At 37.6% G+C, this 14,285-nt stretch overlaps 1 protein-coding gene across 12 annotated transcripts in view; it reads left to right on the forward strand.

Moving 5' to 3' along the window:
- Positions 1 to 14,285, forward strand: part of NRXN1 (neurexin 1) — a 1,175,924-nt gene that overhangs the window by 1,102 nt on the left and 1,160,537 nt on the right. For all 12 annotated transcript variants that reach the window (XM_075863167.1, XM_075863168.1, XM_075863178.1 and 9 more), the window contains exon 2: positions 1,133 to 2,423. In XM_075863167.1, the coding sequence (XP_075719282.1) occupies positions 1,700 to 2,423 (724 nt within the window). In that variant the 5' untranslated portion in view covers positions 1,133 to 1,699. The remainder of the gene's footprint in view (positions 1 to 1,132; positions 2,424 to 14,285) is intronic.

Consider the following 14,285-nt stretch of genomic DNA (forward strand, 5'->3'; position numbering starts at 1 on the left):
AAAGGGGCTTCATAATTCAGTCAATAATGTTTAATACTCATCCTAAATTTCTCACCACTAAAGGGGCTGCTTGCTGGCAGACATAATCACCTAGTGGATTTACTGTAGAGCTTTTCTGTATTGGAGGGAGAAAGCCTGGTGGTGGTGCCACCTCAGTGCCTAATGCAGGAACTTTACCCATTGGCATTTTCTAAATGTGGTGGTTTAGGGATCACCTTGTTCTGGTCATTTGTGGTTGAAGCTCGTTCTTAGAAATGGCAGCTCGATGCAGTGCAATAAATTATCGATGGTTTCTGCTTGTAAAAAAGGTGTTAATAAGACATTGAGCTGCGTGTCTAGGCTATAAATTAAGAAGACAAATTGCATCCAAGGGTTTCAAATGTTAGGATTCTATGAATAACGACACCTACATGGCTGGTCTGTCCTGCTTTGCAAGATCTAATGACTCTGATGTGCAAAAATGTCCAAAAAACCCATATTTTAAATAAAACTAGAGTGACAGATGTGCCATTAATGGCCGCGTTCTTATTAACATGTGGATTTCTGCTTAAATCCTGAAGCTCACAACTGAGAGATGTAACAGCTGTCCTGATGATCATGGAGGGGTTTGTGCTGGTCTAAAGAGTGCAGTGTCACCTTAATAAGGAGTAAATTAATTTGTGGGGGCTGAGATTAACCCTTTAACAGCGAAAGGCCCTGTGAGCTGTGAAAAAGGTTAAGTGGACTGTAGGGGAAGCTATCAGCACATGAGCCAAAATTGGATTTTTATTTGCTGTAGTAGCGATCATGGCAATGCTGAGGGGGAAAAGAGGCGAGGTAGCCAAGGAAATCATGCCTGATATGGTTAGTACATCTTCTCAGTATTCATTCGTATCCTGCCTCACCCTGTGAAAATGAAATGTTGAGGAAAGCAAGTGTCTTAGTTCGCAGGTACCTGCTAAGATTGTGCTCTCCCTCATCTTGTGTCCCAACACATTGGAAGTGACTGATACAGTAGAGTTCTATGGATTTCTTCATAGTGTATAAGATGTAGATACAATGTTTATGTATTGCATTAAATGTATCAAGTTTTAAAATGTTTACAATAAATATTGACTATGTTTATACTTACCCATATTTAAATTGTTTTCAGATTGATGGGTTGTTTTAGATCACTTATGACTGGGATCGCATTGTTGTTGTGGAAAGGAAAGAAGAAGAATTCTTAAGATTTTCATGTCAAATACTTGATTCTTTGTAACAGTGCATCATTTCTGCCTGACTGGGAGAGAAGGATCTTGGAACACTATGAGTGATGATTCATGTCCTCTTTTGTAGTGTCATGGCATCTTGTCCATGATCTACACTTAGCATGGGATTTAAGTGACAGATGAAGAGAAGAGTGTATGCTTAGCTCTTGGTAATATAGAAAGAGATTATTTCAATTCGGATACAGGTAGGAGCTGGACTTTACTGAAATATTGTTGAGAAAGAATTGGGAATGCATCATGCACAATATCATGTAACATTAGAATTCAATTAATTCCATTTTTAATTAATTATCAAGCACAGTTGGTGGGTCCATTCCACTGTTCACTGACCACAGGTAGCCTACTCAGATAAAAAAAGGACCATAATATTTTGGATAGTGACCACAAAAAAAGGCAATCTGGAAGATCTACGCAATTTAAAGGACCCTGAAGACATTAAGTCATTAAAGATGGCTAGTGTTCTTAAACAAGGGGTCCTAATTATCTGGATGGTCCTTATCCTTGGATGCATGGTAGATATTGGTTGTGGCCTGGAATTTCCTGGAACAGAGGGCCAGTGGACTCGCTTCCCCAAGTGGAATGCATGTTGCGAAAGCGAAATGAGTTTTAATATGAAGACCAAAAAATCTAGTGGACTTGTTATATACTTTGATGATGAGGGTTTTTGTGACTTTTTGGAACTCATTCTCTATGAAGGCAGGTTGAAGTTGAGTTTTTCCATTTTTTGTGCTGAACCAGCTTCTCTTCTGACAGACCTTGTTGTAAATGACAGCAACTGGCATTCAGTAGTAATCAAGAGAAATTTTAAGAACACTACATTAATCTTAGACAAGGAGAGCAAATGGGTAGAAGTGAAGTCAAAACGGAGAGACATGACCGTCTTCAGTAGCCTCTTTATAGGCGGGATCCCTCCAGAGCTAAGATCCTCTACTTTAAAGCTAACGTTTCCAGCCGTGAAAGACCAGAGTCCCTTTGAGGGCTGGATAAGGGATGTCCGGGTCAACTTCTCCGATTCATCTCCTGTATCAAGCCACCTTGTCACTGTGGAGGACACTACAAACCCATGCGACAAAGAACAAGTGTGTCTGAATGGAGGAATTTGCTCAGTCATTAACAAAGAAGCCATGTGTGATTGCTCCAAGACTGGCTTCCAAGGGAAATACTGCAGTGAAGGTAAGAATACGTTCCCTTTGGTCCTAATTGTTCAGTCATATAATCTGTGTACATGACTAAGCAGTTCAAGGGCATTTGCATGTTTGTAGATATTTTTGTTTTTTAGTTGAAACCCCTTTTTCCTAGCCAGTCCTTATTTATTGTTGCTTGCTATTTATTTGAAATAGTTTATAGAGTGTTTGTCATTCTGTTGTTGTAGCACAATAGTGCCAAAAAAATAAAAAAATGTAAGGCCTTTGCATCACTAAAATAAAAAAATGGCAGACATATATTACAATGAAAAGGAGGAGGAGTAGGAGGAGTTAAGTCTCAGCGTGGTCATATGCAAATTTGCTGTGATATTTGTATTTGGAGATCCCCTACCTTTTCTTGTATTGGTAAAACATAACACTTATTCATGCATAACCTTCAAAAAGTTAAGGTTCCCCTTTACAAGCAGGAACTTTCCAATAATAACCTGCAAGGTCTCACCTAAACTTAAAGCCGTGGACACAGCCATAACCTAAAGCTCTTGGGCCTCAACGCAACATCTGTAACAAGGCCCCCCACCTACCATGTGCCACTTATAATAATGGCAGAGGGGACATTGGGCCCCTTCATACACCAGGGCCTGTGCATTCCCTATGCATTCCCTATAGCTATACTAAGGTACTGTAGATATAACAGCTGCTATAGGGCTTACCAGCTGAATGGAGTCCATCTCCCCATTAAAGGAGCCTCAGATAAGGGGGAGAATAAAGGCTATGACATATAGCATGCCAGAGGAGAAAAAACACACAAGGGCAGAGCAATGACCATTATCATTCCTTTACAGTTCTTATCACAATCAATGCTGATATCATCATTGTGGAGTGGGGCCCCCTTCCAAGATTGGGTATGGGGCCCAATGGTTGGTTGTTAGGCTCATGCTTCCAGCAGAATGCAGACTTCTTTTTAAAGCAGTCTGTATTCTGGCAATGGATAAGCAAGCATAGACTGCAACAAAACAGCTTATGGCTACAGATGGGGTAAATGCTGCAGGGTAGAAGAATTTCCCAAACGTCACTGTTCCATAATTTAAACTTCCTGCTTGTAAAGGAAGTGACTACAATAATTTGGTTATATTTTTTTTTTATATATAATTTGTGTTTTAGTATTTTAAAGTATAAAATGAAGTTATTGTAGACCCACAAGAAATCTCTTCAAATAAGAAGTTATAATGCACGACAATACCTTATAAAGCAGATTGTTCATTGCATGTTCTACAGTGGATTTGACTAAAATGTTACGACAAGAACAGAACCGGGCAATGGAGGGACAGAAATAGGTTCTGTACATAGTAATTGAAACCGGTTCTTGAGATATATAGCAAGTTGCAATGTGAAGAATAGTATACTAAATCATATTTAGATAACTGGGAACTGTTAAGAAGACTGTCTCATGTTGCTGGCCACCTATCCCTGCAAAAGTGACAGCGGGAGACGTGGCAGGGGGAGATGGTGGTCTGGTATTCTAGGTAATCATATGATGCAGGAAGCCTCCACAAGTAACTTTTATACTTCTGGTGGTAAACTGTGGAAAAATCTTTTTCGAGGGTCCTCCTGCTTAGAGATCAGTTATCCCTCGCTATATACTATTGTTATTGTCTTTTTAATTCTTCCATAAGGTTCAAAGTTGAAAGAAAGAATTGCACTTTTCTCATTAGATATACATTTCAGTGTCTTGGAATTCACGTCTAATTGGGCTTTAAACCTAAAATGGATGGTACCTTGAGTAAGTTAATAATATTATCCCCAAATAAATATATACAAAAGGGAGTATGTGCACTATTCGTGTTCCCCTGTGTTGGAAAGTTGAGAGTAAGGTATTTTTCTTTGTAGTCAGCAGTTTCTGCTATAGAGAGGGTGAAATCTCTTAAATACATGGAACAAAAAACCTTCCTACATTACCAATGAACTTCCTTGATTTTGTTGGGGGTGAGCTATGTAAGGCTCTGTTCACATTTAAGTTCAGTTCCATTATAGGAGCAGAACAATGAAAATACCAGAAGCACTGGATCCATTAAATGTCGGACACCAACGGCGTCCAATGGAAGCCATTGACTTTACTGGGTTCCATAGGTGGTTCATTGTATTCGTAATTTTACCAGACAAAATAAAGGTGCATGCTGCGCTATGTTGTCTGGCAAAAACAGCAAAATACACCGCGGAGGCTCCTAATGGAGGGTCCGACGCAAATGTGAACAAAACCTGAATACCTTTTCATTTATGAAGACCTTGCTGTTCTCTATAATGCATTTCTAATCAGACTAGGCACTCAGGGAGCTTACATTGGTATAGGATATGTGGTATAGTCAATCTATACGTTAAACATTGTTTTGCGTCCATCACCCATACTATTATGGGACATGTTTGATGTATACATCATGAAGTTGGATGACCTTTTCATGACGTATCTGTTAAACGAATGCCATAACAGTCTATGGAAGACGAATGCCATTGTTAGGTAACCGTTATGGCATATGTTTTACGCATATGTCATAAAAAGCTATTGAAAAGCTCATGGCATCTATTTTTACAGTGTCATGTGTCACTCATAGGCTTCCATGTAAGAAAAACTTACTCTGCGCTGGAATATGGTTTGTTTTTTCCGATCCTGATAAATGGAATAGATTAATCTACTACGCTGTTCCAAACCAAAAAAAAAATAGTATACCGACATATACGAGCCCGGCGGAGTATAAAAGGACACTCTTTTGGCCTCTGTCAGACTCAAGATCATAGTTTCTCTTTATTAGGTGTTTTTCTGCCACGAAGTTGGAGATAGTCTTATTGCAGCGAGTGTGTCCATTGAAATTAATTTTGTCCTCAAGGATGAATAATTTCAACAGTTGTGAAAGTATATGTTTTTTTTGCTGTGTATTAGTTTGTTACCATATAACTCTAGCTTTAATGAACATATACAATTAAAAGAGACAATTAGGAGACACATGTAGTAAACATATATCTAAGGCTCTGTTCACATCTACATTGGAGGCTCCGTTAGCGGCCTCTGTCATAGATCTGGTCCAAAACAGCAGACAAAATAGTGCAGTATGCTATGCTATTTTTTCTGGTAAAACCACTGACACCATGATGGAAACTTCAGACAAATTTGTCATCTAAATAAAAATATGTAAATGAAAATCAATGTAATATACAAATCTCATCCACAAATCTCATCCACATACTGTTGAAAATTTTTAATCTGTAGTATGTCAATTTCTATTGTGGAATGAGCATGAATTTGCTGCAAATTTTCCCCATTGACTTCTGTTGCGGAATACCTGGGTATCCACAGCAAAATTCACATGTGTGGATTTTAAATCCACAGTGGCAAATCCTCACGAAATCCACACGATTCGGTGCTAATTTGCCCATGCAGATTTGCTGCAGAAATTTTCCGCAGCAAATCTGACCCAGATACCGTAGGGATTTCCGGCTGAAAGTTAGAACCAAATCGACGAAGAGGGGAGAGGAGGAATTACAAAGCCCATTTTCCCCCGTCCCGTGGGATGACATTGCTTCCCATGTGACCGCTGCAGCCTGTGATTGACTGCAGTGGTCACATGGAATGAAACGTCATCCCAGGAGGACGGCAGTACAGAAACAGACATAGGAGTCGTGAGACATTGCTATAGGAACGCCGCTGATGAGTATGGGGGTTTTTTGGTTTGTTTTTTTAAAGTGGAAATAGGGATGTTTTTAAAATTTTCTTACTGTACTTGCGATTTTTGATGCAGAATTTTTTTTATCCCTCCAGACAGCCATATAGTCGAAGGATTGAATAACATTAGGAAAAAAATATGTCTCCTTTTTATTTCCAGAAATAGCGCCATTTTTGTCCATGAGCTACTATTGCACCTCAGCCTCATTCACTTCAATGTGATTATTAAACCCTTTTAAATTATTACATTTTTACTTTAAGAAGACCTCTCACCTCTCCTGACACGTATGTTTCAGTAAATAATTGTATTCCACATGAAATAACAATTCCGGAGGATCTTTTATTAGAACTGCACATTGTACCATTCCTCTATTATCGCTTCTAGAAAATGATGTATAAATTGACAACTGGGTGTTACCAGTTGGGGGCGTGTCCCTACACAGACTGACATTATCCAATCAGTGCTGGCAGAGTGGGACTGTGTAGGGACACGCCCCTTTGACAAGAGGAATGGTGCCACCCAGTTGTCAATAGACATGTCAGGAGAGTTGACAGATTTACTTAAGGTGAATTTTTACAGCTCCCATTGAACTCAATAATAAATCTCTCTTCAGTTAACTCCCCCTAGTGGTGACCGCATATACAGTACATGAAAAATAGCAGATTATCGGAGTGGTTTCCATGGATAACTGCTTTATTTTTGTTTGCACTAATTTATGTACTTGAAGCCCAACGTCTTTTAAATGTTTATATACAAAATCCAATTTGACTCAAGCTTTGTAGAAAAAAAAAAAATAAGAGATAGATACATTTCATATTTTCTGTAATTTCCTGCACAGCTAACAAATTTGCTTTGAAAAGAATTTTCGGCCTCATTCCTGGCAAAAATCAATATCTGTGAAATATTTAGCTGTAATTGGAAATAGCTGTTTGTTATGAATGCCAATAATGCTGCTCTTGTGTTTTGAGGACATGAATGATTAATACATGTGTGAAGAGTCATTAGAATTAGCTTGTGGTCTCACCCCTATGTTCTCAAGACTGATCTCTAATGACATTTGTTTCAACGAGCAGAAGAAGAAACATATGGCATAAACATTGTGAATCGCATATGTAATAGAAAAGCTTTATAGGGAATGTTTGTGTTTTTTTTTGTATAAAATAGTATATAACTATTAGTATGTTCACAGCTTCATCTAGGGAGCGCAATAATAGCGCCTTGTAGGGGACGTAAACATATGTTCATACTTGTGGCCGCAGATAAACTTAGCATTTCAGAGAAAATAACTTCATTCACATATGCAAATTAGGTCGCAAAGTTTCTGAGGGTGGGCCTAAGCCCAGCAATTGCTCCGCCTCTTATAAATAATCGCACCCCTTGACCTTGAGTTACGGCTCCAGAGTTTGGTGATGTCACTGTCATTGACAAAATGCTGAAGCCTTCGCCCAAAGCCAAGGGTGAGGTGTTGGGTAGGGTTTTAGTCACCAGAGCAGGAGCACTTGCTCGGTAAGGACTGGCCTCGGGCCACTTGCGACCTAATTTGCATATGTGAACAAAGGTTTTTTTTCTCTGAAATGCTAAGTCTTTCTGTAGACACAAAGGTATGTTTGAACTAATGTTTTAGGGTGGGTTTTTGTGCACATTGTGCACCAGTCTGACATTCCTAATTATGTAGTGAGATTTATTTGTTCCCCACATTTTTCCCCAAAACAGCGATTTTTTCAAACAGGGAGAGAGGTATAAAGTAAAGCTCTCTACCCTTTTGAAACCAACCAGGATTGGTATCAGTTGGGCTTAAAAGGTCCAAGGATAAAAACTTCTCAACGTAAGGTTGGCTCGACAGGGGGCCTACTGTTACTCATTCACCCAAGAGCCCACATACGACTGGAGCTAAACCACACAGGAATATAACAGCTGGTGTGTGATTGTGGCATTCATTTTTTTTTAGGGAAAATATAGAGTAAAAAATATATATAATGTAATTCAAAAGAAAAGAATATTAGGAAAATGTATTTTGTCCAGAGGTTCTGTTGACATCATGGGCCATTCAGCTGAAGTATGCAAAAAACAGGATGGGAATGACTTCATTTTATGCATTTGTTTATCTATCTTTGAGATTATAGTTTACTGGATCCGTAAAAATAAGATCGTTTTACTGGTATACTTTCGGGGTATTTTTGATTTTTTTTTATTATTTCTTCTTTTTCAATAAATCCAAACACACACTGCGGGACTGAATTTCATACAGGTAGATCAATCTGCCCATTGAATGACTTTTATTGTAAAGAAAAAAGGGGTCGTAGCATACTGTATATATTTTGTATTTCAGTCATGAAAAGTGTCGCAGGCAGCCCAGGCCCCACCATAATGTATAGACTTGATCTTTTTGGTAAAAATGTCCTTTTGCCAAGTTTACATGAGATGTTTTTAAGGCAGTTTTGTATCTGCAATATTTTACCACAGTGGCCAAATGGGCATTAAAAAGCCTTGGTCACACAAATCATATTTTTCCTCTGTTTAGGATCTTTGCCTGGTTTTGACGTAAAAGAACATTAGGGCAGATTTATTATTGTCTTTGCCTTTCGGTTCTAGCGCTTCTTACCTCATATTTCTTAGCGCATATATTAATGCGTGCGCTAGAAAGAACCTTAATTTGCAACATTCTTACCATGTCGGGTCGCAAACTTAGAACATGGCCATGGATTGGCCAAGTCGTAAAATTCGCCAGACTCACCAGCTCTGTGACGCAAAATACTGGTTAAAACTATAGCACCCAATCGTAATTATAGTAAAGAATCTAAGGCCCTGTTTAAACAGAGTTTTTTGCAGGCAAAAAAAATCTGCCTCAGAATTACTTCAGGAATTTTGAGGTAGATTTTGAACTGCCTGCGCTTTTTTTCTGCGGTTTTCGCAGCGTTTTTTGCCCGCGGTCATTGAAGCTAATGCAGGGACTGCAGGCAAAAAATGCTGCGAAAGAGGTTTTTTCTGCCTTCCATTGATTTCAATGGGAGGTCAGAGGTGGAAACCGTGGCAAGAAAGGACATACAGGTTTTTTCCCCCCTAGTGGCCAAAAGCCGCCAAGGAATAAAACGCCTCTGCCTCCCATTGAAAGCAATGGAGGGCGATTTCGGACATTTTTTGGAGCCGATTCTGACGCGGTGAACTGACCCTTACATGTGCCAAGCTGCGCCAAATCTCTATCAAACAGTGTGCACATTTTTTCCCGTTTTACCATGCCTTATCAAATATTTTTTGCATTACTCTGGATCAGCAAGGTTAACTAGAATGCTCATTCATTCATATAGTTTTTCTTCTTTTCCTCCTCATACCATCCGTCCTTTCTATGGTTGAACTGGATGGATAATCTATGGGAGCTAAGATAGTGCCCACCAAGTGCTAATCGTGCGAACTAAAAGGAATTTTTCTCCTGCACCCCTAACTCATTACATATCGCAATTCTCCCTTCTTGGTATGTGGGGGTTTTAATAAGACCCCTTAGCATAGCAGTTTCTCTATCCCTGGAGGGATAGGGTGTCATGTGACCCCTTCAACTTTCAGGAAAATCTAAATAGATGGGCATATCTTTATTTTTTGCAAACTCTTTCCCAGTCTCCCCTTTGGGAAGGTTCTCAATGCTCATCTACTAGTATTATTAGGGTATCTTTGAGGTGACTTAATGAAATGTTGTCAGGTGACAGGTTATTTTTATACGTATTACAATACAATTTTTATTCTTCGTTTTAGCTTTGTCATAACAAGTTTTTAGTCATTTAAAACCATAGTCATTAAAAATTAATCACCATGTATAAAATGTATGTTAAAAAAACCTATAATTGTGAGACTCCCCTACTTTAGCGCATTCAGACATTAGCAGAGCGCCTGAAGAGATGTGACCTTTTATAACATACATTTGGGAAACAGTTAACCTTCGCTGCTGCAGAGAGTCAGGCTAAATGACAAGACAGTATTGCAATGAGTCACATATGCAGAGTGCTTCTCATAGTTGGGACCACCACTTATTAGCCAGAAGGCCTTGACAAGAACACCTCTATAATGGACAATCGGTAGCCATTAAAACCAGAGTATGGTGATGGATTTCGATGTTCTTTGTGCAATGCTTCATCTTAATATGTAAAAACAAAAAGATTATTTTTTATATTTTAGCAAAACTTTAGAGCTAAGAACAAATCACATTCTTATTCTCATACAAAGGGTTGAAAGCAAGGGTGTACGTAGAAATCATGAGACACCACCTAAATCTCCAATGGGCTCCAACATTAAAGGGACATAAGGATAAGGGTCAACTGACTGGACTCAGAAGGTCACTTATATGACAAGACTTCATTGGTAGTACGCTCCAGATGATTTTATTCCTTTTTTTTTTAATGAGTAGGTGCCGTTTGCATAACAAACTTTTAAATCAATCATGTAGCAAATAGTATTACTGACTATAAGTGGAATAATCCATTTAGAGTGCCGTCTTAGACACTATAGGAAAAATACTTGAATTAACATGTTCCTAATTATTAAAATGCTTTGCAAAATTAGATAGATAGATAGATAGATAGATAGATAGATAGATAGATAGATAGATAGATAGATAGATAGATAGATAGATAGATAGATAGATAGATAGATAGATAGATAGATATGAGATAGATAGATAGATAGATAGATAGATAGATAGATAGATAGATAGATAGATAGATAGATAGATAGATAGATAGATAGATAGATATGACGAATATAGATCGATAGATAGATAGATAGATAGATAGATAGATAGATAGATAGATAGATAGATAGATAGATAGATATTTACTGATGCTAAGTATCAACCAGCAAAATTGTTCTCTGTGAACGTCATTGGGTTATAAGATATGTATTTTATTGAAAAAAAACATTAGGAGGTTCATAATAGAAAGTATTGTCAGATTAGGCTGTGTACAGATGGTGCAGGAGGAATTCATAATATGTCATGAGACCTTCCTCATATTTTATGACAATCTAGGTATAGCATGCAAAAAGGTGCACAAACGTAACGTGTCACTGTGTTTATTCCTCCCCCACCTCAACTCAGGGGATGAAACATTTTGTAAAGCTACAGAAAAATGCACTGAAGTTTATTAACGGCCGGCCATCTCTTTTTTGAGTTAGTTGAAATTATAGTGCGAAAACATCCATTTATTTTCTGATATTGTAGATCGTGTGCATGGGCTGCCGGCCCCCAATACGGCTCTTAGTGAGATTAATATATTCATTCTTACCTTGGTTGCTCAGTTTACATGGGAGTCGTTTGTTACTAGGCCTATTTTACATTCTATGATATTTTTATTTTAAAGCACCAGAATATCAGATGTACAGATACACTCAAGGGCCAAAGTGATTAGAAGCCAATTTACCTACCAGTGTAAGAGGAAGAAAACATGGGAAGAACATACAAACTTCATCCAGAATTTGTCCTGATCAGATACTAGGGACTTAGAACCCCAGAGCTGTAAGTCAATGTGTTGTCCATACACTGGCATGGACCGGGTCACTCCTACATCTGAAACCTAGACTAGTCCTAAAGACTTGTTGGGAGGACCAATTTCTAGCTGAATCTGAGGAAATGTCTTCTGTTTTGTTTTCCAATACCACAATAAACTGATGTCTGGTTTACAGGAAGGCCACAGCTTCATTATTCCATGTAGACTGTATCGTGACTGCAATATATTTTTTATCCAGAGCCATGACAAGGTTGGTGAGGGCCACATGTCTAGTTACATCTTTACATGCTCGAGGTGTCTGGTAACTGCTTATCCCTCTGTCCTTCTGGCCATAAACATGGACTCACAGCCAACCGGTTTCTATTAGTTAGCAAATGAGGCAATAGAGCTCCGAACAAGGAAAGTAGAGCTCCGACCTATAGTGGTATATATAAATTTAATCTACATAGTCTTAAAACTCTTATATTGACATTGACACTTGACATGTATTGTTGCATGGAGCTTCTAGAAGGTCAAAGCCTCTCGGCGGTGGAGACCTGTGACCAATTTACCCCTTTACCTTCCCTAAAGTCCAGATCTGATTATATCCATTTCTATTTGATATAACTTTTCCATGTTTTCATTTAGCAACTAAGCCGTTTATAAAGCTTTAGGTACAGAATAACTCTTTTAAATCTTGGGAGATGATTATTGTGGTCTAGTTATGTCATACTTTTAGTCTTGAAGTAATATTCCGGACATGTCTGTTTCTCGTCTCAGATCCAATTTTTCTTAACTGACAGCATAGTGGCTTATCTTGTCTCCAAAAAAATGGATTGTCTCTTCCTTTTCAGCGTGGGATACAAGGCTTCTTCATAAATCAGTCATCAGGGATTTTAGCTGAAATGGTGTTGTGAATTCCGCTCCCCCATAAGAGACTTAAGTGCATCACCTCAACCAGACTAGACGAGAGAGCCAATCCATTAATCTCAGTTTGATTTTTAGCTCAACTAAAAAGCTCTATACTTACAATCTAATGGATATGGTTTATACAGTTATATCGTAGGGAAAACATTTATAAGAAAACATCTGACAATGACATGTATTCATGGTTACTCTTGTACTTTCTATGAAAAACTCTACATATATGGCCATAAGTGGTTGGTAAGGGGTCCATGACTTTTAATGCCACTCTCAATCCACCGCTGGTTACAGGTCTAACATTTTTTTAATCACATATAAGATGAAATATTATATATTAGATACATTTTACTGATTACTTTTATTAACTAATTACCGTAAGTACGTCTTTGTGTTTTTATTGTAAATTTACAATTTTAGAAATGTAAAAATAATTTCATTTTGATTGACATTATAGAAATTTTTAGAATATTAGCACTGAAATTGCTAAAAAAATAAATAAGGACCAATACCAGTAACATAGAAGTCGAAAGTCGTAATAAACTTGGCAGACAGATGGAGTGGGACCGTTTTTGCTGCCAAGCTAAGCTCTGATGCAGCAGAGATCTTTTATTTGACTCAAGTTAGGCTACGTTCACGTCATGTTTCTTGCTCAATATTTGATATATACGCCGGGATTGTGATATTAAATAATATTATCAGAGTTATTAATAATTCACAAACTAGAACCCTGCAAAAGTGTCCCCTTTTTCGGATATATTTAGTTGGAACAATATAATAAACAAAACAACATGAACAAAATAGCTTTTCCAGATCTGCGCAACTCATTCCTCGATCACCTATCACTATTCCGCTATATATTCTGCTGACAGATTTGCAGGCCATGGCAGGCCATGGCAGCAGAACATCCCTAATATATTAGTGTAATTCAATGTTTTTTATTCCTATGGACACATGAGTGGTAAATCTATATTAAGCTCTAACCTTTTACAAGCACACTTAAGTATTAGTGCCGTATGTTGCTGCTCTTTTGTTCTGTACAATATAAGTAATTACTCTACTACAACTACTACCTGGTAATTATACATGAAGTACTCATGACTCATTGTTTAAATTACGGTTTTATAATGGATGGAGTTGGATTTACATTCATTATTAAGAAAGAGAATTGAAATGTAATATAATTTGTTCACCTGACTATTCAGCTATATATTTGTATTCCACCAAAATAACCATATATCACTAGTAAGAGTCATTCCTTCTATCTATCTATCTATCTATCTATCTATCTATCTATCTATCTATCTATCTATCTATCTATCTATCTATCTATCTATCTATCTATCTATCTATCATCTATCTATCTATCTATCTATCTATCTATCTATCTATCTATCTATCTATCTATCTATCTATCTATTTATATATCTATCTATCTATCGCTATGTATATACTGTATCTATCATCTATCTATCTATCTATCTATCTATCTATCTATCTATCTATCTATCTATCTATCTATCTATCTATCTATCTATCTATCTATCTATCTATCTATCTATCTATCTATCTATCTATCTATCTACCTACCTACCTATCTATCTATCTATCTATCTATCTATCTATCTATCTATCTATCTATCTATCTATCTATCTATCTATCTATCTATCTATCATCTATCGCTATGTATATATATTAGTTTTCAGCAGAGTTACAGTTCCGTAGCATGGTCGCGATACTGTGAACTGAGCTATTCATTTCCGGCACCGACATCCGGTGCCCGGAGG

This window comes from Rhinoderma darwinii, chromosome 4 (assembly GCF_050947455.1).
Source record: "Rhinoderma darwinii isolate aRhiDar2 chromosome 4, aRhiDar2.hap1, whole genome shotgun sequence".
Classification (NCBI taxonomy): Eukaryota; Metazoa; Chordata; class Amphibia; order Anura; family Rhinodermatidae; genus Rhinoderma; species Rhinoderma darwinii.